The sequence below is a fragment of the Erpetoichthys calabaricus genome, chromosome 14 (assembly GCF_900747795.2).
Source record: "Erpetoichthys calabaricus chromosome 14, fErpCal1.3, whole genome shotgun sequence".
In the NCBI taxonomy this organism is placed as follows: Eukaryota; Metazoa; Chordata; class Cladistia; order Polypteriformes; family Polypteridae; genus Erpetoichthys; species Erpetoichthys calabaricus.
In genome coordinates this window covers 55,470,556-55,491,992 of record NC_041407.2, presented here as the reverse complement: position 1 = coordinate 55,491,992, position 21,437 = coordinate 55,470,556, and the positions used below count along the sequence as shown (strand labels likewise).

General features: G+C 36.7%; 1 protein-coding gene across 1 annotated transcript in view; it reads left to right on the top strand.

Annotated features, from left to right (window-relative positions):
• Positions 1 to 21,437, top strand: part of csmd2 (CUB and Sushi multiple domains 2) — a 991,046-nt gene that overhangs the window by 678,002 nt on the left and 291,607 nt on the right. Inside the window, exons 16-17 of the mRNA XM_051919055.1 lie at positions 1,757 to 1,895; positions 14,725 to 14,912. Coding sequence (XP_051775015.1) covers positions 1,757 to 1,895; positions 14,725 to 14,912 — 327 coding nt within the window. The remainder of the gene's footprint in view (positions 1 to 1,756; positions 1,896 to 14,724; positions 14,913 to 21,437) is intronic.

The following is a 21,437-nucleotide window of genomic DNA, read 5'->3' as shown; positions in this document are numbered from 1 at the left end:
TATATGCTCACTGCCGATATCATAAATGCCAGAAGGCATCTTGAGTATTTGTCACATGAACAGAGAATATCCACCATACTCCATACGACTTTGGATGTTTATTCAAAGAGAGAGGTTAGGACCACACACACCCACCACATGACAAACCAACTCAGGATCTCAGATTAGGACCTGAGTGCAGCTATGCAATGGGTGACACCTCAGCACCACACTAGTTCAGATGGAATGGAACAGTGTGAGGTTTTTTATGGTGGCTGGAGTGTCAATTCTATCACCATCCCTCAGGTTTTTTCCTGCAGGTTGGAGGGCCTACATGCAGGGCTGGATACAGATTAACATCACACCCAGGACGAATGTCTGTTCATTTCAGTAAAAAATCCTGCTGCAGTTGTGGATATAGACAAATCAGTATTTAACAAAAATTGAATCCTTGAAATCCTTATTCTATATATATCTGACATAAGCAAACAGTACTTTATTGTTGTCTGTGGGCTTATTGAGTTGTACAGCAAAATGTCCACTTTTGCTGAGATGATCAACAGGCTGTTGCTTTATGTCATCAGGTATGTCACATATTCTCAGATGAACTGTGCCCCTGGATTGAGGGATATTTTTAATTTTGTTGCCGGCTGACTCATGTAGAACTTTGGCACACATATCTGTTTTATCAGACAAGATGAGCTGCTCTGAAATTGTGTGATTTTTCTTATTTTTGGCAATCCAGTGTGCAATAAGATATGATGCATGGGGTGTCTGCTGTCTTGCTTTATAAGCACCCTTGAATGTTTTTTGTGATGCCTCGAGATTTTCAATTTTTTCATCTAATAAAGTCCAAGGCTTTTCTTTTCTTATGTAATATGCTTTATTTCCAAAAATCTTAATAGTTTGGAAGGTCTAATTCTTTCAATTGGTAGTACATTGCTGCAGATAATTCATGGCAGACTTTGCTCATGATGTTTCATGGTAAAAGAAATTCTATGCCTTATAACCTCATTTTGGCGGAAAGAGCACACCCTTGCATTTTGGGTTTTGTTTCCCAAATTTCAAGCATGTTTTGCCTTGTGGCTATCAGTCTCCCTATTTGCTCTGTGTACTCTTTCCACAGTAGCTTCAGTTCTTTCAGGAGTTTTCCTCTATGCCTTATCATCTGCTGCATGAGTATTTTTTTCTGGATGACGTCTTTCTTGATTTACATTCATTGTTGTTTGCAGCCTAGCAGTGTACACGATATGTTTATGTGGGCCGTTTACAATGCCTGTGCAATTTCAGGAGACGTGGCCTTATTCAGTGTTTGCTCAGCCAGAGCACTTAAACAGTTGCTTTCTTGTGTATAATTATGTAGCACAACATTTGCACAAGAATGGTATTCTATCTGTATTTTATGGCTGTAAGGTATAATTAATAGGTTATGCAAAATATATATATATTACTTCATTGCAAAATAGACAAGTTTTTTATTGTTTATTTGATATGTATTAAATCATTTGAATAATTGCATAAGATAATTCAATAATGCAGTGAATAAAAGAGTCGATTGTTAATTTCATTTGAGGCAGATAATGAATTTACTTTGTGCTTGACTTTTGCATCCACTTTCACAAAGGGGAGTACTTCAAGGTACAATTCTAAATGACTTTAAAAGGAAAAATAAAGCCATTTGCTAATTGGGGTAACTTCTTAAAAGAAAGTTGATCAATTTCTTCATAATTATGAACATTGCCTGACTGTCCACTGCTGTTTTCTTTCTCTACACTAGCTCCTTGCGGAGGACATTTGACTGCACCGAGTGGTATGATACTTTCTCCTGGCTGGCCTGGTTTCTATAAGGACTCTCTGAACTGTGTATGGGTCATCGAGGCCCAGCCTGGCTATCCTATCAAAATCATCTTTGACAGGTAACAAACAAACCCATTCAAGGCTGAGATAAAATTGAATACTCTTGATTTCATTTTACCTCAGTTTGATCTTTTCCAATAATAGGAAAAAATGAAACTACACAAATACATTCATCATTTTAGATTCTATAGCAATTAATTACATACTTCATGGCCTCACTTCCTCAAAGTTACATAACGTGTAGTTTTATAAAATGGCTTGTACTAAAACTATTCAAGGGAAAATTTTCTTTTATGGGAAGCAATGCGATTTAAGTCATTGGCTGCATTTTAAAGCCCTTAAAATAGGTACTATATATGCTTTGCGTCTGTACATATGCAGATGTCATCGGTCATAGTTTAATAATGCCTTCACAGTCTTTTACGACATTAATTTTCAATGCCATTTTACAGTTATTCAAAAATGACAAGCAGTTGGCTTTAACAACACATTTTATAATTTTTGTTGTTAGGCTCATAATGGCATACAATGTTTGAAACTATATGAATGTAGTTTGAAAATATTTAGGCACAAAATTGCATGTGTTATTTCTAATACATGTATTCAGTCTCTTGCTTCCAGTTTAGTATTTTAAATGCACGTATTGAAGTTTACACTTGTGAACTGAAGTGTAATTATTAACTGCTGAAACAGAAAACACTAAATTTACTTTTTAATTTAGGGTACTCCCTTGTACAAGCCCAGATGATTTATTAATATAGTGTAGTATAATTAAAATTAAGACTGTGATTATAATGTTTCCTCATGTTTTACAAAGCAATGATACGTTTGAAAAAGGTACTTAACTCTTTGGAACCGTCAGATGCAAATTTTAATCAAAGAAGGGCTACTTTGAATGCAGTGCCTTGTTGTTGAATTAAAGACATTCCAACTACAGTATGTTCATTATGAACTGTGCAACTACCATGAGTGAATTTTTGAAAAAAAAAGATGGAATTTGGTCAGCCTAACATGTAGTAAGTTTCATTTTCATTGTGAATAATAGTATTAGGGTGTTGTACTGTGTTAGCCATTATAAATGTGGTGAAAAGTCAAGCAAAATGACACCTTTTATTATTATTATTGATTACGTCTTGCTTGAAGAAGGGGGCTGAGTCGCCTTGAAAGCTTGCATATTGTCATTTTTTAGTTAGCCAATAAAAGGTGTCATTTTGCTTGACTTCTCACTACATTGTGAATCATAGAATTTCCTTTTCTGAGTAACTTATTAGGCAGTTTTGTGCAGGGAGTGAGTGGCCTGATGTGTTCCATTAGTATTAGACATAAAGTTTGTCTGCTTAGTTTGCAATCTTAATTATTTGGATTATTAAAAGTAAAACCACTGTTACTAAGAGCATGGACACATGCCAGACAGTTCCAGTTTAATTTAGACTAATCTTCAGAATTTGATTTCTAAAGTACCTTCTTATAACATAACATTTAATTATTTAAGTCTATGCAGACTGGAAAACTTAGTTTTGTTTTCTTACATTTACATTCATATTTTCATATTTATAATTTAAATAATATTTAATCATCATTACTCACTCTAAATAATTTTCTTTTAAAAGGAGATTTTTTTAATCTAAAGCTTATTTCACATGCAGGCTGCAGTTATTTTAAAAGGATCTTTGTTAGCATTGGAATCAGCTGTTAAGGTCAAGGTTTTTCGAATATCAATTTGATTTGAAATAATGTTTTTTTATGCTGTGTTCCCACCGACATCTGGTTTTTTACTTTCACTTTCTTTTTGCTAAAAGTTCCTGCAACTACCCATAGAATTTTGTGTTTCTTTCATCCTACTCCATGTGTTATTAGCTAGTTTTGCAATTTCATCATGCAGATAAAAAGCCTAGAGTCAAATCATTTTTGTTCATGTCTCTGTTTTAAACGTTTACTTTTGTTGTTTGGCATTTTTATATGGAAGCATAACTGCACTGTATCACAAAAAAGTCATTAATTGCATGTCAGCCTTATGACAGTGTTCAACAAGGGAACTTTGATATGTTAGTTTGCTTATCAGCAAATGTCAAAGTAGCTGGGGAAAAAGGAGTATTGTTTTCAGCAAAAATGAGTCCAGGATGGAAAAAAGTAAAATATAAAATATCAGTAGAAAAGGCAGCATAAGTGCATCAATAACATTGTTGATACTTTATGAGCCACAGCAGTCAATGCTTAAGTATGAGGTGCTTCTTTAGCGTTTTAGAGACAGACCACATGTGAGAAACGAAGTGCACATTTTGGCGCCCCCGAGCAGCCATGAGTCTAGGTAATTCTTGGTAGCGAAAACCAATCGGATCTTGGTAGCGAAAACCAATCAGATCGTTTCCTGCTACCAAAATTCTACCAAGAATTGAAAGCTTGGGCCAATCGCAGCCCATATCGGCTACCAAGAATTGACCATTCACAACCCGGTTTGGTACCAAGAATTGGCCAATGACGGCTCGGTCGGCTACCAAGAATTGGCGAATCACGGCTCGTGTTGGCTACCTAAACTCGGAAAGGGCGGGCCAACCTCTTGTCAGTAATGTATTCCGCAAAAGCTTGTTCGAGTCGGCACAAAGACACTTTGCGATTTGCGTTTCATTTTGAACTTTCTAAAAATGTTACTCACGAGTGACGGCTTGTGCAGATATATTTACATTCGCGTACACATTTTTTGAATGATTTTTTAAAACATTCTTGGTGCAGTTTATTACATTTATTAAATATGTGTGCAAAACGTGTAGAGACAGATAAAATAATGTATAAATATAATAAACATTGAATTGTATAATCATAGTTTCAGCAGACCCCCGTGACCCTGTGTTTGGATTCAGCGGGTTGGAAAATGGATGGATGGATGGATAGTTTACTTTTTTATACTTAACAAAAATTTCACAAATCGTTCATATCAATGGTATTACAGAATAATAATAATTATAGTTATTCTCTATATTAACATTGATGTTATAAAATATGCTTATAAAATAGACCTACACCTTTAATACTCAGACGATTCTAATCGTCTGTAGTACAGTATATATATATATATACAGGTGCTGGTCATAAAATTAGAATATCATGACAAAGGTGATTTATTTCAGTAATTCCATTCAAAAAGTGAAACTTGTATATTAGATTAATTCATTACACACAGACTGATGTATTTCAAATGTTTATTTCTTTTAATGTTGATGATTATAACTGATAACTAATGAAAGTCCCAAATTCAGTATCTCGGAAAATTAGAATATTGTGAAAAGGTTCAATATTGAAGACACCTGGTGCCACACTCTAATCAGCTAATTAACTCAAAACACCTGCAAAAGCCTTTAAATGGTCTCTCAGTCTAGTTCTGAAGGCTACACAATCATGGGGAAGACTGCTGACTTGACAGTTGTCCAAAAGACGACCATTGACACCTTGCACAAGGAGGGCAAGACACAAAAGGTCATTGCTAAAGAGGCTGGCTGTTCACAGAGCTCTGTGTCCAAGCACATTAATAGAGAGGCGAAGGGAAGGACAAGATGTGGTAGAAAAAAGTGTACAAGCAATAGGGATAACCGCACCTTGGAGAGGATTGTGAAACACAAATAATTCAAAAATGTGGGGGAGATTCACAAAGAGTGGACTACAGCTGGAGTCAGTGCTTCAAGAACCACCACGCACAGACATATGCAAGACATGGGTCTCAGCTGTCACATTCCTTGTGTCAAGCCACTCTTGAACAAGAGACAGCGTCAGAAGCGTCTCGCCTTTGGACTGCTGCTGAGTGGTCCAAAGTTATGTTCTCTGATGAAAGTAAATTTTGCATTTCCTTTGGAAATCAAGGTCCCAGAGTCTGAAGGAAGAGAGGAGAGGCACAGAATCCACGTTGCGTGAGGTCCAGTGTAAAGTTTCCACAGTCAGTGATGGTTTGGGGTGCCATGTCATCTGCTGGTGTTGGTCCATTGTGTTTTCTGAAGTCCAAGGTCAACGCAGCCGTCTACTAGGAAGTTTTACAGCACTTCATGCTTCCTGCTGCTGACGAACTTTATGGAGATGCAGATTTCATTTTCCAACAGGACCTGGCACCTGCACACAGTGCCAAAGCTACCAGTACCTGGTTTAAGGACCATGGTATCCCTGTTCTTGATTGGCCAGCAAACTCGCCTGACCTTAACCCCATAGAAAATCTATGGGGTATTGTGAAGAGGAAGATGCAATACGCCAGACCCAACAATTCAGAAGAGCTGAAGGGCCACTATCCGAGCAGCATGGGCTCTCATAACACCTGAGCAGTGCCACAGACTGATTAACTCCATGCCACGCCGCATTGCTGCAGTAGTCCAGGCCAAAGGAGCCCCAACTAAATATTGAGTGCTGTACATGCTCGTACTTTTCATGTTCATACCTTTCAGTTGGCCAACATTTCTAAAAATCCTTTTTTTGCATTGGTCTTAATTGATATTCTAGAGAGATACTGAATTTGGGACTTTCATTAGTTGTCAGTTATAATCATCAACATTAAAAGAAATAAACATTTGAAATACATCAGTCTGTGTGTAATGAATGAATCTAATATACAAGTTTCACTTTTTGAATGGAATTACTGAAATAAATCAACTTTGTCATGATATTCTAATTTTATGACCAACACCTGTATATTAGTTTTTTTAAAAGTTTTTTTTTTTTTAAACAATTCAGATTACTAGCACTTTCATAAGTGGTTTACACAGTGACATGTCATATATATATATACAGTAATCCCTCGCTATATTGCGCTTCGTCTTTCGCAGCTTCACTCCATCGCGGATTTTATATGTAAGCATATTTAAATATATATCACGGATTTTTTGCTGGTTCGCGGATTTCTGCAGACAATGGGTCTTTTAATTTCTGGTACATGCTTCCTCAGTTGGTTTGCCCAGTTGATTTCATACAAGGGACGCTATTGGCAGATGGCTGAGAAGCTACCCAACTTACTTTTCTCTCTCTCTCTTGCGCTGACTCTCTCTGATCCTGACGTAGGGGGTGTGAGCAGGGGGGCTGTTCGCACACCTAGACGATACGGACGCTCGTCTAAAAATGCTGAAAGATTATCTTCACGTTGCTACCTTCTGTGTGCAGCTGCTTTGTGAAGCGACATGCTGCAAGTTGCTTTGCATACTTAAAAGCTCAAAGGGCACGTATTGATTTTTCTCTGTCTCTCTCTCTCTCTCTCTCTCTCCCTGCTCCTGACGGAGGGGGTGTGAGCTGCCGCCTTCAACAGCTTTGTGCCGCAGTGCTTCGCATACTTAAAAGCCAAACAGCCCTATTGATTTGTTTGCTTCACTCCTTTGAAGAGGAAGATATGTTTGCATTCTTTTAATTGTGAGACGGAACTGTCATCTCTGTCTTGTCATGGAGCACAGTTTAAACTTTTGAAAAAGAGACAAATGTTTGTTTGCAGTGTTTGAATAACGTTCCTGTCTCTCTACAACCACCTGTGTTTCTGCGCAAATCTGTGACCCAAGCATGACAATATAAAAATAACCATATAAACATATGGTTTCTACTTCGCGGATTTTCTTATTTCGCGGGTGGCTCTGGAACACAACCCCCGCGATGGAGGAGGGATTACTGTATATATATATATATATATATATATATATATAATATTAACTAAGTGGTGTGTATGCTGTTTACTAGAACACATATCGTTGTTTTACACTAAGTATATAAACATTTCCCTTTGCAATATTTCCAAATATTTATTTTTACCTACTTCAAATTAATTTAATGTCAGCATCAACTAGAATATATTACTTACCAAATTTTATAAATACATACCAACACAAGACTATGAACTATTATTTATTCATTCTTATTGTGCTTTAATTTTTATTGTACCCCTCTTGATTATCTGTGCAGCCGTCGCAGACCATGGTAAAGGTGCTATATAAGTAAGTGAAATGCATTATTATTTGTTATAATTATGATACAATAGAATGGGCAGGCAGTTTCTTTAAGTGTGATTTTAACTATGCCTGTTGTCCATGTGTTCCTTGACAAATTCATTAAACAGTTTTTGTTTAATCAAAAAAGAAAAATAAACAACTATATCTGTAATGTAGGATTCAAACCACCGTTTGTTGAATAGAAAGTTTTTTTTTTTTATTATTTATTTTAGAGATATATTCTTTCATTCAGAAATGTGCCATGAGCAGGATTCAAACCCGGATCTCTGCTATAATTCTTGGTAGATTGTCTCTCAAGAATCACAGCTATACCTCGACTATTACGCCCAATCCTTGGTGCGGAGTGGTGGCTCTGAGGCTAATGATCTGTGCTGGTATCTCGAAGGTTGCTGCTTTGAATCCCCGTCACTGCCAAAAGAGATCCTACTCTGCTGGCCCCTTGAGCAAGACCCTTAACCTGTAAATGCTCCAGTGGCGCTGTACAATGGCTGACCCTGCGCTCTGACCCCAAGGGGTATGCAAAAACAAACAAATTCCTAATACAAAAAATTGTATAAGGCGAAATAAAGAACAAAAAAAAAACCAAGACTGACTTATTATATTTTGTAAACAGTTCAAAGACCAAAATCTTTTAATGTAACACCTCAGTATTCATAAAGGTGGAAATCGTGATTATTATAACATTCATTTTTAACTGCTCTTGCAGTTTGTGGCACAGTTTTAATGACATCAAATTACAAGAACGAAAAAGTGTGACACGTGTCCCCAGTATTCCCTTGAAATCAGTCTCTGTGCGGTCCATGACCTGCTCTCACAAATGTACTGACTTCAAAAGGGTTTATTATGAGATACAAATTAGAAGGTATTCAAGGCCACATCATCAAACATCTAAACTGCTAACTTCAATCTGATCATTATTTTGGATAATTATTCTTTGGCCAGAAAATGCCAGAAAAGGTTCAGTGAGTGGACCTAATACCCCATATTTAAGATATTTTTTCTGTGTCACTAAAATTACTTTTGGTTGCTGAAAAAGTATTCAATTCTGCCTTGTTTCATTTGGTTTTACTCATTTTTTCCGATTCTCCAGTCTGTGCTTGCAATTTGTCAAAAGCCATTAAAACATTGTTTACTTTAATAATTTATTACATATGGCCAAATATGAAGCCTTTTAAACCTCCTCTTCACCATGCTGTGTTACTGTCTGTGTTGTGTTACAAATCCCAGAGTGCCATCTTGTATTTTTTCATAACATCCTGAATTTGTAAAAATAAGGCTGCAATTTTCTCTTTGCCAAAGCTTGTGACAAATTAGGCACTTCATTTGCATTTCCAACAGTTTAATACATAACATCATTAAGGTGTAGATGGTTTATCATATATGTCTGTAAATGCAGTATGTGTACATGGCACAATGTATAAAGTAGATACAGCAAGTGTGTAGACCTTGACAAGGTTAAGGCCTGTCAAATGCAAAAGTGAGTACAGATAGGAAACTGCACAGGCAGATGGAGCCCCTTGTCTCAGCATTATGATTATTCAAGAGATGCCAAGAGGCATTACTATCCTACAAGTGTGACTGGTGCCCCGGAAGTAAATATTCAGTGGGGAACAAGAGTGATAATGAAGCTTTAGTACTCTTTGTACCAGTAAAGCACAAAAGTGTAGAAAGTGTGACTGACACAGTAGTCAAAACCACATATGCAAAGAGTTCTTGTCTTTCTAACTCAAGATAAGCCCATGGCAAACATAACACCACTAGGTTAGCAAGTGGCAGGAAATACATTACATTTTTCTGAGTTGTTTCCAGGAGAAGGAGCTAGTGGGTTAGAAAAAGTCTTGGAAGGTTTAATATATTAAGAATTGATCAAGAGTACAGTGGTCTTAAGGCCACCCAGAGAGAATTTTGACTTGAAGGTGTTGAATCTTAATAGGTTTCCTTCTAACCAAGCGTCGATGACTGGGCTGATTTGAAAGGCCAGAAGCCCAATGAGTCTGGAGGTGAGAGAGGAATCAGAACAAAAGCTAGACTGATAGGGAATTAGAGTGGTCAGACAAAACACGAGGGAGAGAACACGGGGTGAATAGAGAGTGTTTTGTTTTTTGAACTTTGTGTCATGGCAAAATGAGCAAGCCACCCCTTCAACCGATAAGGAACACACTCTGTTACGGCTAAGCCCCATGCAGCACCTAGGCTTAACTTTGTCTTGCTTAGTTTTTTACACTTTGTCAGCACTTTTATCATGATGAATGTGAGACATTCTTAATAAACAGTGGAAATTAAAGAAAATTTATTTCACAAGATGCCTGAAAATAATTATAAAATAGCAGCAAAACACTACAGCAGTAGCGTCAAACTTAAGGCTCATGGGATCCAGTCCTGTGACCCATTTTTAAAGTGGCCTGCTTCATCAATATTTAAAACATGTTACATGTGGTCTGTAATGACTATTAGCTTTCTCAAAGACCCACTTTAAAGTGTGTTTCATATATAGATTGCATCCATGTATAGTTTAGCTGGATTACATTTGCATCTTCCATTTAAATGTGCCTCTAGTATCCTCATCACGTCCAGAGAGATGTCAGATGGGTGCTCCACATACGCACAGCAATTTGTGGTTTAGTGGTCACTAATCTGTAGTTAGAAGGAGAGTGGGCTGCTCATAATGGTCAGATAAAAAATGTGCAAAGCAGGTTACATGCCTCACTGCACAGTATGATACTAAAGATGTGACACTTTCATGAAGGAAATGGAACATTAACTTTACATATGCTACTGCTACTGCTCTGCTCTCTTTTTAAAGTTGCACAGGTTTTAGGGCTACCCACACTTCTGTGACATACCCGATGGCTGCCACCACCCCACATGATGCCTTGATTGTAGCATGTGGAGAGAAAATGTACTTGCCTTCTGCTTGCATTAAATGTGGCTATCAGTGCTCTAGTGCTGAATCCAGAGGACAATAAAATAGATTATGTAAATACTGTGGACACTAGGGGTGCTGTTGCCCCGTGAAACCCCACAGACAGACGTCTAGGACGCACGTTTAAAGCACCAAGAAGAATTTTTAATTTTTTTCTTCAATACAGTGCACAAAGCACCACACACTCCACAATTCTCCAATAAACAATAATCAATAATCACAATACAACAATAATAATAATCCTCCACTCCAAGCAGCTTCATCACCCAACTCCAGCTCCCCTGCTGGGTCTTCACCAGTCCTTTAAATAGTCCATGACCCGGAAGTGCTCCTTCTCTTTTTCCGGGTCAAATGCCACATCATCAGTTCTCAAGCATCCTGAAAGTACTGTGGGCTTCCATCCTCGTGACTCCGAAGTACTTCCGGGTTGTAGGGAAAATAGGAGTCCTCAGGTCCTTTAGGAGCTCCCCTGGCGGCACCCACGGCACCCAACAGGGCTGAGAAAATGGACTCCACGTCCCATGATGCCATGTGGGAATCCGAGGTACATTTACTGTCCAGGGGAGCTGCCACCTAGCGTCCTGGGGGAGGCAGTGCCCTTGTCCATTCTTCCCATCCTGGGACGTCCCTACCGGATTGAGCTGCCGGCCGTCTATGACAATATGTTATAAAAAAAAAAATACTGCAGTGACTATACTGTATTTGCATTTTAAAAATTACTTTTGATGTTTTTTGTCAGAAATACTTAATCATTTGATGCTTAATTTAAAAAAAAATTAATTAGTTTAATACTTAAACCAAGTGAGCAGCGAGCGGCTTTTGTTATTATTAAAAATATCTGTAGTGACAAATTGTGTATTTTAGTAATTACTGGTTATTATTTATCTCTAAAAATGGCTGCTTATTTCATATTATGCTTAAGAAATTCAGGCTATATTAAAAAAAATAATTGTTATTTATTACAAAACATACAGGTTGCTTATGAAATGGCTGATTAATTTCATATTATGCTTAAAAACACAGGCAGTATAATAGAACTAACATTAAATATGCCTTTTTTAATAAATATACAGTGTAAGTCAAAAAGAAACACTTTGTCAAGGCTGCAGCAAAAGTGCAACAGGGTAATTATCATGGCCTGTGTAGATGGGCCCTCACGTATTCTCATGGTAGACTGGTGGACAATGGAGGAACACTGGCTTAGCTAACCAGAACAGGAAAAGCAGAATCAAAGTGATGACGATTCTAATGAAAATCTAAAATCTGAATAAACCAAGACTAAACTGACCGCCTGTAAGATGCATAAATGCTTACTGCATTGCAATAAAAACATTGTAACCTGAACGTGGCCATTTCTAAATTTGTAGCAGGGCCACATAGTGTTTAAATGTCAGTACTGAGTGCGTCTCGTTTCATTGTCCCGTTTACTGTTTGTGCATCAGTTTATGCCGTCCCCGTAAAAAGGGGGACGGATGATGGAAGGAGACCACAGCCGCCAACCTGGAAAACACCTGTTTACAATCATTCAATCCCAGCCGTCACAGGACTATATAAGCCATCAGGAGGAGAAGGAAAAAGAGGGGGAGGAGAGAAGGAGATTTTGTTTCAACATTACGACCACGAGCAACCTGTACCTGTTTTCCATATTGCGCTTATCCATCCAGTTTGTTTTCCATCTGCCGGATTTATTTCAAGGACCTCACCACGAGATACCCCGGGGTAGGATTTAATCATCCACCACATACACGAGGATTCACGGTGAGGCTGTTCCTATATTTTTTCCGGGGAGAATCAAACAACTCTATCACTAATTCAGTCATCCGCTTTCAGGACATTTTCTTTATTACCGGACTCACGTACTCATTCATTTTCAGTTTATCAGTCATTGTTGTTTTCGTGTTGTGTGTTTATTTGTTACAGGGACAAGGGAGGGTTTTTGTTGTATATATTTATATATGTTTGGTGGTGTTTTGTTATTACTGGGGTGGAGGGATATTTGTAGTATTTATATGTTTCTATTTTTATATTTCATTTCATTTAATACATATATAATCTGTTTAATTTTACATCCTGTTTGTGTGCTTATATTTTTCACCGTCGATTGTGGGGGGAAAAGTTTAATTGGTAAGAAGTACGGCTTGATAGTTAGATTATTTCTCAGTTAATTATCCAGGCCACTGGTCTTGGAGGTGTAGCTGCCGGCTGGGTAAAAGGGGTCGGCCGTTACAAATTGACACCAAAAAATAAGAACTGCAGTTTAACTGCTTGATTATTAAAGCTGGAGCCAATTAGACCTAAAATTATCAGGGACCAAACCTGCAATCATAGTGGACACCAGGACTGAACTTGAGAACCACAGCTGTAGATGGACTGGCACCTGTCCTGGCTTGTGTTGTGACTTATTGCACTTAAAGTCCAATTAGACTCTTCCCTCAAGTACCTTTTAGGAAAAAAATGTTAACGATTAATTGTTTTATATAGACATTTTTTATATTGTAATGGAATCTTATATACCGTACAGTACAGTACTGTAATATATATTTGTATGGTATAATTGTATGTTTGAACTTATAAGACCGTAATGTCTTCATTTCATTTAAGTAAGTTATGCCATTGTGTGTCTGACTAACTTGTAGTGCTGCTTCTGGGTCCAACTTTCATATGCTGTTTACCTCATCCACCAAGATGGCATATTATAAGAACACTAAAGAGAACCAGAAGGGGTTCCATTGGCTTTCATAAGTGCTCCACCATAATGCCCAATACCCATTGTTATTGTTATTGTTATTGACCATGGTGGATGTAAACTTGAGTTAAGTAATCAATGCTTTTTGACTATGCCTATTGTCTCTTGAACTTGTAGGTTTTGTTAAGTAATTTAGATATCTTTGCAGTCTGCTATTGTTAGTATGCTTTGACCGGTTTTGAATCATCTTTTACCCAGAAAATTTCAATAAAAATATTACCATATCTGGTCATGGCCACTTTCTATTTGCATCGTTGCTGTTGAGCTGAGCTGATTGAATGATGGCACTTTAGTGCACTGTCGGTCAAAATAAGCACAACAAAATTAGGTTCCAGCAATACAAAAATATGGGGATGTTCTTTTGTAGATAATATAGTTTCACAAACACATTATTCTCAAATCAATGGCTTATTCTCATCAGAATACAAGAAAAGCAATCCTTTAAATTGTCCGTGCTCTGAATCCTGTCAGCTCCCATGGTGTGTTGATATTTTACTTGCCTGAATAATCTGGTATAGGTACAAAAAATTCAGCTTGGGAGATATTATTCAATGCCATAGTTTTAGTTTTCTTTTGAGAGAAAGTAATCTAACCTATTTTTTTAAATCAAATCAAACTGATGAAACACAGGCAACATATTAAGTTGTTTTTGTGCCATTGTGTCAGCTTCATGTTTTTTCAAAGAAACGTTTATGGTACATTTACAAGGAAAAAGGAGTTGTAACATGGTGAGCCAGCAGGAAAAAAAAACACCCTACAGTTTGTGGCTCCTCTTCTCTAGTATAGATACTCTAAGAGTTCATTATGAAATAATAATTGGGTTAAAAGATTATACATAATTGTTTGCTCTGTAGGTTAAAAAAATCATATGCCCTTGTTCTTAACTGTTTTTATAAGCATTCACTACTCATTGAACACAGGAGAATGTTAATTATTCAATCAACAAAACCATAGTTAACAGAAGATATAGCAATATATTTATTTAGGAGTAACATAAAATGGATAAATGAAATGAAAACTTTTTATTTTTTTAATTACAGATTAATAGCAAAAGGACATCATGACAATAAAATGCAAAAGGGCCAATGACTTTTATTCCTAAAAATTAACATATGGCATGTGCTACTGTTTGTACATAATAAATGATTAATATTCAGCAACATATTACCTTTAGGAACTTTAATCTGCAATCCATGGTAAAAATAAAGCAGTCTTTTTCAAATTGCCTTTAACAATATATTGTGTCTTTTCTGTGGCAGGTTTAAGACAGAAGTGAATTATGATGTGTTGGAAGTCAGAGATGGAAGATCTTACTCGTCTCCCCTAATTGGGAGCTATCAAGGCACACAAGTTCCCCAGTTTCTGATCAGTACCTCTAACTTCCTGTATCTTCTCTTCACTACGGATAAAAGTCATTCAGATGTTGGTTTCCAGATTCGTTATGAGAGTAAGTTTTAATTTGTAATATGAAGTGTCGATTTTCTGTTTTTTTGTTTTTTTTTAATTTGATGATGCCAGTAAAAAGTTGAAGAAAAAATTGGAATTTCTGAAGTTAAAGATAAAAAAAGGAAATTAAATCTGTTTCTTTTGGTGTTTGAAAATAGTAGAAATTTTGCATTCTGTCTTAAACATTATTAGATCATTTTGTATAATGGGCGGCACAGTGGTGCAGTGGTAGCGCTTCTGCCTCGCAGTTAGAAGACCCGGGTTCGCTTCCCGGGTCCTCCCTGCGTGGAGTTTCATGTTCTCCCCGTGTCTGTGTGGGTTTGCTCCGGTTTCCTCCCACAGTCCAAAGACATGCAGGTTAGGTGGACTGGCGATTCTAAATTGGCCCTAGTGTGTGTGTCCTGCGGTGGGTTGGCACCCTTCCCAGGATTGGTTCCTGCCTTGTGCCCTGTGTTGGCTGGGATTGGCTCCAGCAGACCCCTGTGACCCTGTGTTCGGATTCAGCGGGTTGGAAAATGGATGGATGGATGGATTTTGTATAACATCAAGTTTTTCTGTTTATTATTTACTTTTTATTAACCAAATTAATTAATGGGAAAACTTCACAAGCAGGTTGCAAATAATATAATAACAGATATAGTTTTCTCTTCTTATTCAGTATACATTTTATTTACATCATGTCTTAATAGTAACAGTTAATTATTTAATAATGTTCAGAAGCCTGTAACCTTCAAAATAGTTTTGTATATTACAGGGGTAAGTTTAACAAAAGTGTTGTATTTCATTAACTTTGTATTTGGATTGTTTGTTAATTAAGAACTGTTTCCCAAACACCCTTTTTAACTAATATGGCATTTAAACATGTTCATAAATTAACAACTAATCCAACCTTTTATTCACAAAGAGCATCTTTGTTTGGATGTTGGCTGCACGTATGCCCACAATAGCTAGAGGACTTTCATCACAGTACAAAAAAATTCACTGATGTCCAGTAAGTGTGGCTCACTCTCAAACCTTTGAAAGGTGCACTTGCTGGAATGCTTGTGGTACGTCCATTTTGTTCTGTTGGTTAGAGCACATTTCCAGCATCAGAGGTTTGAGTCCAATTTAGGGCGGGTGAAATGACTTACATAAGGCTGACAATTAAAGCACCTGCTACTACTAAGCTGTATTTATTTAATTTCCACTGCACCAAATAATCCCTTACTTTAGTCTTCATTTCGATGACAGCTGCTATCTACTTTGTGCATACATGCTAACTCCAGTGCTGAATCCTCAAACTGTGGTTGAAGGAAGGTAGAACGATGTACACTGCAGAACACACAGTGTTGTGGAGTGCACTCTAAAAATTTGGACATTGCATAAATCTTTGAGGGGACTTTCACCTAAACGCTGCTATGCTATAGAACATTGCAGTTTAAGCTGGCATACATCTTCTCCATGATGAAATGGAAGTTTATGATGACAAGGTAACAGAGGAAGAATACCATACTATTGAGGCCACAGGGAAGAAGACAGGGAGTTGATAAGATGGATTAGAATGCACAGATGGACATTATCACAAATTGTTTTCACTTAACCTGTGTACACATCATGCTCATAACACCTGCATCTTTTTTGTAACTTGAAGTGTTAGTTGTAATTGTCACATCATTAAATATATTGCACACTCTTTTAAGCCATGGGTTTCCATTCAGTTCAAACGCTATTGTCTTTTGCTATAATTGCGCAATTGATTGTTTTGTAATACTCGTTTTAAACATTTATACATACTTTCTAGGTGTAATAGTGAAGAATATATTTGACATTTAGTGTATCGATCATTCAATTTTCCATGCCAATGAAGGGGAGGAGTGAACAAAGAAGAACTTTAAAGTGCATTGCTATTTACGTTATCAGCTAATGAAACCCTTCAGGAAATGGTTACAAAAGTGGAAGTTCTTTACTCGTGTCCTTCGTTAGTTTGTTCATTACTCACTAACATGCTTTATTCTTGGGAAACCCATCCCCGAATTAAATTTTTGTATCGTTTATTCTTCAACTCTGTCAAACAATCGTAGTAAGAATTCAGATGTTAGCTCTTAGTTGTCTTTTTAGGCATTCACTTATTTTTAAGTGGTTATGTTCAAAGTTGTGTCTGTCCTAAGCAATCATCCTATGGGAATGCGGACATGTCGTGTTATTGTACAGGTTTTCTTCTTCATTTTGTTTCTTAATAGCAAATATTGGTATTAGCAACTATACCAATGTTAATTTGTTATTGAATAATAGCATAAAAAAATTGTTTCTTGTTGCCCTTTCACACTCACACACAACATTTTAGTTTTTTATTTGTATTAACAGCATTTGTTTGTGTCATTCTTTATCGTCTTAGAGTGTTTGCATAGTTTTAACTGTAATATTTCTATCAGTACTAATTTTCTTTATTCTGCTGTGTCTGTTTTCTTAGACATATTGTATGTATCTTATTTGGTTTCTTTATGAAGATTGCACATAAGCGTTTAATTCCATTTTCTTTACTTTCATTCTTCTTTTTTATTTGATCTATTTCAGACCATTAAAATATGTTATTGTGTGTTTTATACAGTACAATGATAAAATACATTAGGTTTTATAAGACATTCAAATGCTTTTTCATTTATAAATGTAGATTTGCAACTTGTATTTTTCACAGAAATTACAAAAAAAAATCTGCAGTGAAAAAGAGACTTTAATGAAAATTTCTGATAACTGGCATTTATGAAAATAGAAGGATTTAATGCATTGGTACAGAAACCTATAAAAGAAGAAGAATAACCCTAAACCATTATGAAGAAAAGTATTTACAATATGCAAATAAATACTATATGTGCATGTTACATTAACACAAGTATAAATTAATAATAATTGAAGAATATAAGATTACAAAAGATCAATAGGAAGACAAAACTTACAATTAAGTCGATCACAGGCACAGTCAGAAATACATGTGTGGGTAGTCCAAAGGTGACAAAGTAACAAGACCAAAGAACTTGCATTTGTTGACCCAGTAGTCAAAAAGAATCCATAGTGGTAATCTCAAATTCTAAAAGTACTTATAGTAAAATGTGGCCTTTTGGAATGAAATGGCACTATGCCACTGACAAGTGGAAGTCAAACATAAGACATAAAGAATAGCAAACTAATAAGTGGTCTACACTTCACAACAGTCAATATATTCCAATATTCCGTTAGTGATATATAATGTTTTCTTGTCCAGTACTTACTTCTAAACCCTATGTCTAATATAAATAAAAAGAATTTTTGTATTAAAATGCCACTTCTGTGAAAAGCACCTAACTTAAGCACCAAAATAAGATTAAGTTAGTTGGTTATACTCAACCACAGTATAAAAATGGCACAATTACTGTAGCTAGGTGATTAACTAGTCAAAAAAAGCCAGTTTCTTTATTTGTGGAAGTAAACCTGCTCATCATTTTTAATACTCACAAGCCAAGAAATTTAATGAATAAATCTTTCTTATGCCAGCTGAAGGAGTGCTGCCTTATTTCATGCATCATGTTGTGTCACTATTCAGCAAATACGTTCTTCAATACAGAGAGTGAATTCTGAAGATTAAATTGTTTCCCTCCACATTCCTAAACAAAAAGTAAAATTCCAAATTGGTTTTGTATGAGTTGCTAAGATTAAAACAACTTATTGTAATACAATATTCCTTAATTTGATCCTTAGACAATTACTAAAGTGAACTCAGAACTGGTTTTTCATCACTGTGATCATCAGATGTGGCCATGTTGATTTGGGCTGAGTCAGCACAATAGCTTATCAGGGCTACAACTGACAGGGGCAGGTGATCAGTGGCAGTGCTGATGCTGTGGTTTGTTGGCCTCCATTGCCAAAAATCACATTTTGAACTAACCACATATTGTATGCATAGTATAATTTTTGGTAAGTAGTTTTCTAGCAAGCTAAGCTTAACAGAGCATTCTTTTAATTTAGTCATGTGCTGAGATAGCAGCATTAGTGTGATGGGTAACAAGCCTGCCGTCAAACAAAATAGACATAACTATCCAAAACTCATAATTATTTAACATTGATGGTCCCTCATGAGCCTGACTATTCAAAAAACTTTGTTCTTTGCAGCATTTCAAATATGCCTTGCCACTTCCATTAAACAGTATATGCATGGCCAGAATTTTGGATTATTTTATAAAATGTAAATTTTATCGATTATTTCAGCCTCATCAGCAAGGACACCTGTTCACATGGCATTAATAAACTAATCAGGCATTTGTGTGCATTTGAAATGACTTTTAAAGTTTGTTATGATTTTACTTTGAAAAATCAAAACCAGAATTCAACCCATATTTCTAGGCTTGCAAGCTTGAAGTGCTTTAGAAGGTTTAACAATGAAAGGAAAATACATTAATTTATTAAGAGCAGTGGCATTATCACAAAACATTCCACATTATTAATATACAGTTAGGTCCATAAATATTTGGACAGAGACAACTTTTTTCTAATTTTGGTTCTGTACATTACCACAGTGAATTTTAAATGAAACAACTCAGATGCAGTTGAAGTTCAGACTTTTAGCTTTAATTCAGTGGGGTGAACAAAACGATTGCATAAAAATGTGAGGCAACTAAGGCATTTTTTAACACAATCCCTTCATTTCAGGGGCTCAAAAGTAATTGGACAAATTAAATAACTGGAAATAAAATGTTCATTTCTAATACTTGGTTGAAAACCCTTTGCTGGCAATGACAGCCTGAAGTCTTGAACTAATGGACATCACCAGATGCCACTGGCAGCCATGCACGCCCAAGCCATCACACTGCCTCCACCGTGTTTTACAGATGATGTGGTATGCTTTGGATAATGAGCTGTTCCACGCCTTCTCCATACTTTTTTCTTGCCATCATTCTGGTAGAGGTTGATCTTGGTTTCATCTGTCCAAAGAATGTTTTTCCAGAACTGTGCTGGCTTTTTTAGATGTTCTTTAGCAATGTCCAATCTAGCCTTTCTATTCTTGAGGCTTATGAGTGGCTTGCACCTTGCAGTGCACCCTCTGTATTTACTTTCATGCAGGCTTCTCTTTATGGTAGACTTGGATATTGATACGCCTACCCCCTGGAGAGTGTTGTTCACTTGGTTGGCTGTTGTGAAGGGTTTTCTCTTCACCATGGAAATGACTCTGCGATCATCCACCACTGTTGTCTTCCGTGAAGGTCCAGGTCTTTTTGCGTTGCTGAGTTCACCAGTGCTTGCTTTCTTTCTCAGGATGTACCAAACTGGAGATTTTGCCACTCGTAATATTGTAGCAATTTCTCGGATGGGTTTTTTCTGTTTTCACAGCTTAAGGATGGCTTCTTTCACCTGCATGGAGAGCTCCTTTGACTGCATGTTGCCTATTCACAACAAAATCTTCCACATGCAAGCACCACACCTCAAATCAACTTTTATCTGCTTAATTGATAATGACATAATGACGGGCTTGCCCACACCTGCCCATGAAATAGCCTTTGAGTCAATTGTCCAGTTACTTTTGAGCCCCTGAAATGAAGGGATTGTGTTAAAAAAATGCTTTAGTTGCCTCACATTTTTATGCAATTGTTTTGTTCACCCCACTGAATTAAAGCTGAAAGTCTGCACTTCAACTGCATCTGAGTTGTTTCATTTAAAATTCATTGTGGTAATGTACAGAACCAAAATTAGAAAAAAGTTGTCTCTGTCCAAATATTTATGGACCTAACTGTATAGTTTGGCATTAGTCTGCTTTAGGGGATATAATTTACACTTTCTTATAAGGAAACAAAACAAGATTACATACACTGCAGCTAGGCGCCCTTGAATTTATGCCGATCACTCTCTAAAAATATTACCTAGTATGCACTTGCTGTGATTAATATCCAGTGGTTTAATGGTCATTACAGGTATAACTTCGTTCACCAGTTGACCCCAAAACTTTTTCCAGCTCTTAGTGGTTTTGACACCACCTGCAATAACATCCCCTTCAGTCTTCCTCTAAGTCTCACCTCCTCCACCTCTATCTTCGTCTAATCATCCTCCAAATTTCCCAATCCTCCTTACTATGTTTCTCCTGGTCACAACACTTATTGCCTCCATGCCAAGTCTTTCTTTTAACTCAGCATTTGTCTTCCTCTCACTTATCCACGTGAATCATTCTCATCTGTGTTCCTTGCAGATTTGCTTTATGTTCCACCTTTATCAACAACATCTCATTCCCACAGAGCACACTACTTCTTAAACCACTTTAATAAATGTTTTTCTTCAGTGTCCTAAAGGTTCCTTTAGAAGACAGAATGAGGGACTATTCCTGGAATTTCTTCCATGCACCTCTTCTAATTCACTATCAATGCACCACCCACAGTTCTGCCAGCACTTGGCATCTCACCTAAGCCGTAGAGCTGTCCAACATTCTCCTGAACAACTCCATTGCTGACATCTGAAGTCACACTTACTTTATTAGCATTCTTTACCCCCTCACACACTTTCTACAAACAAAGCCTGCACTTTTTATCTA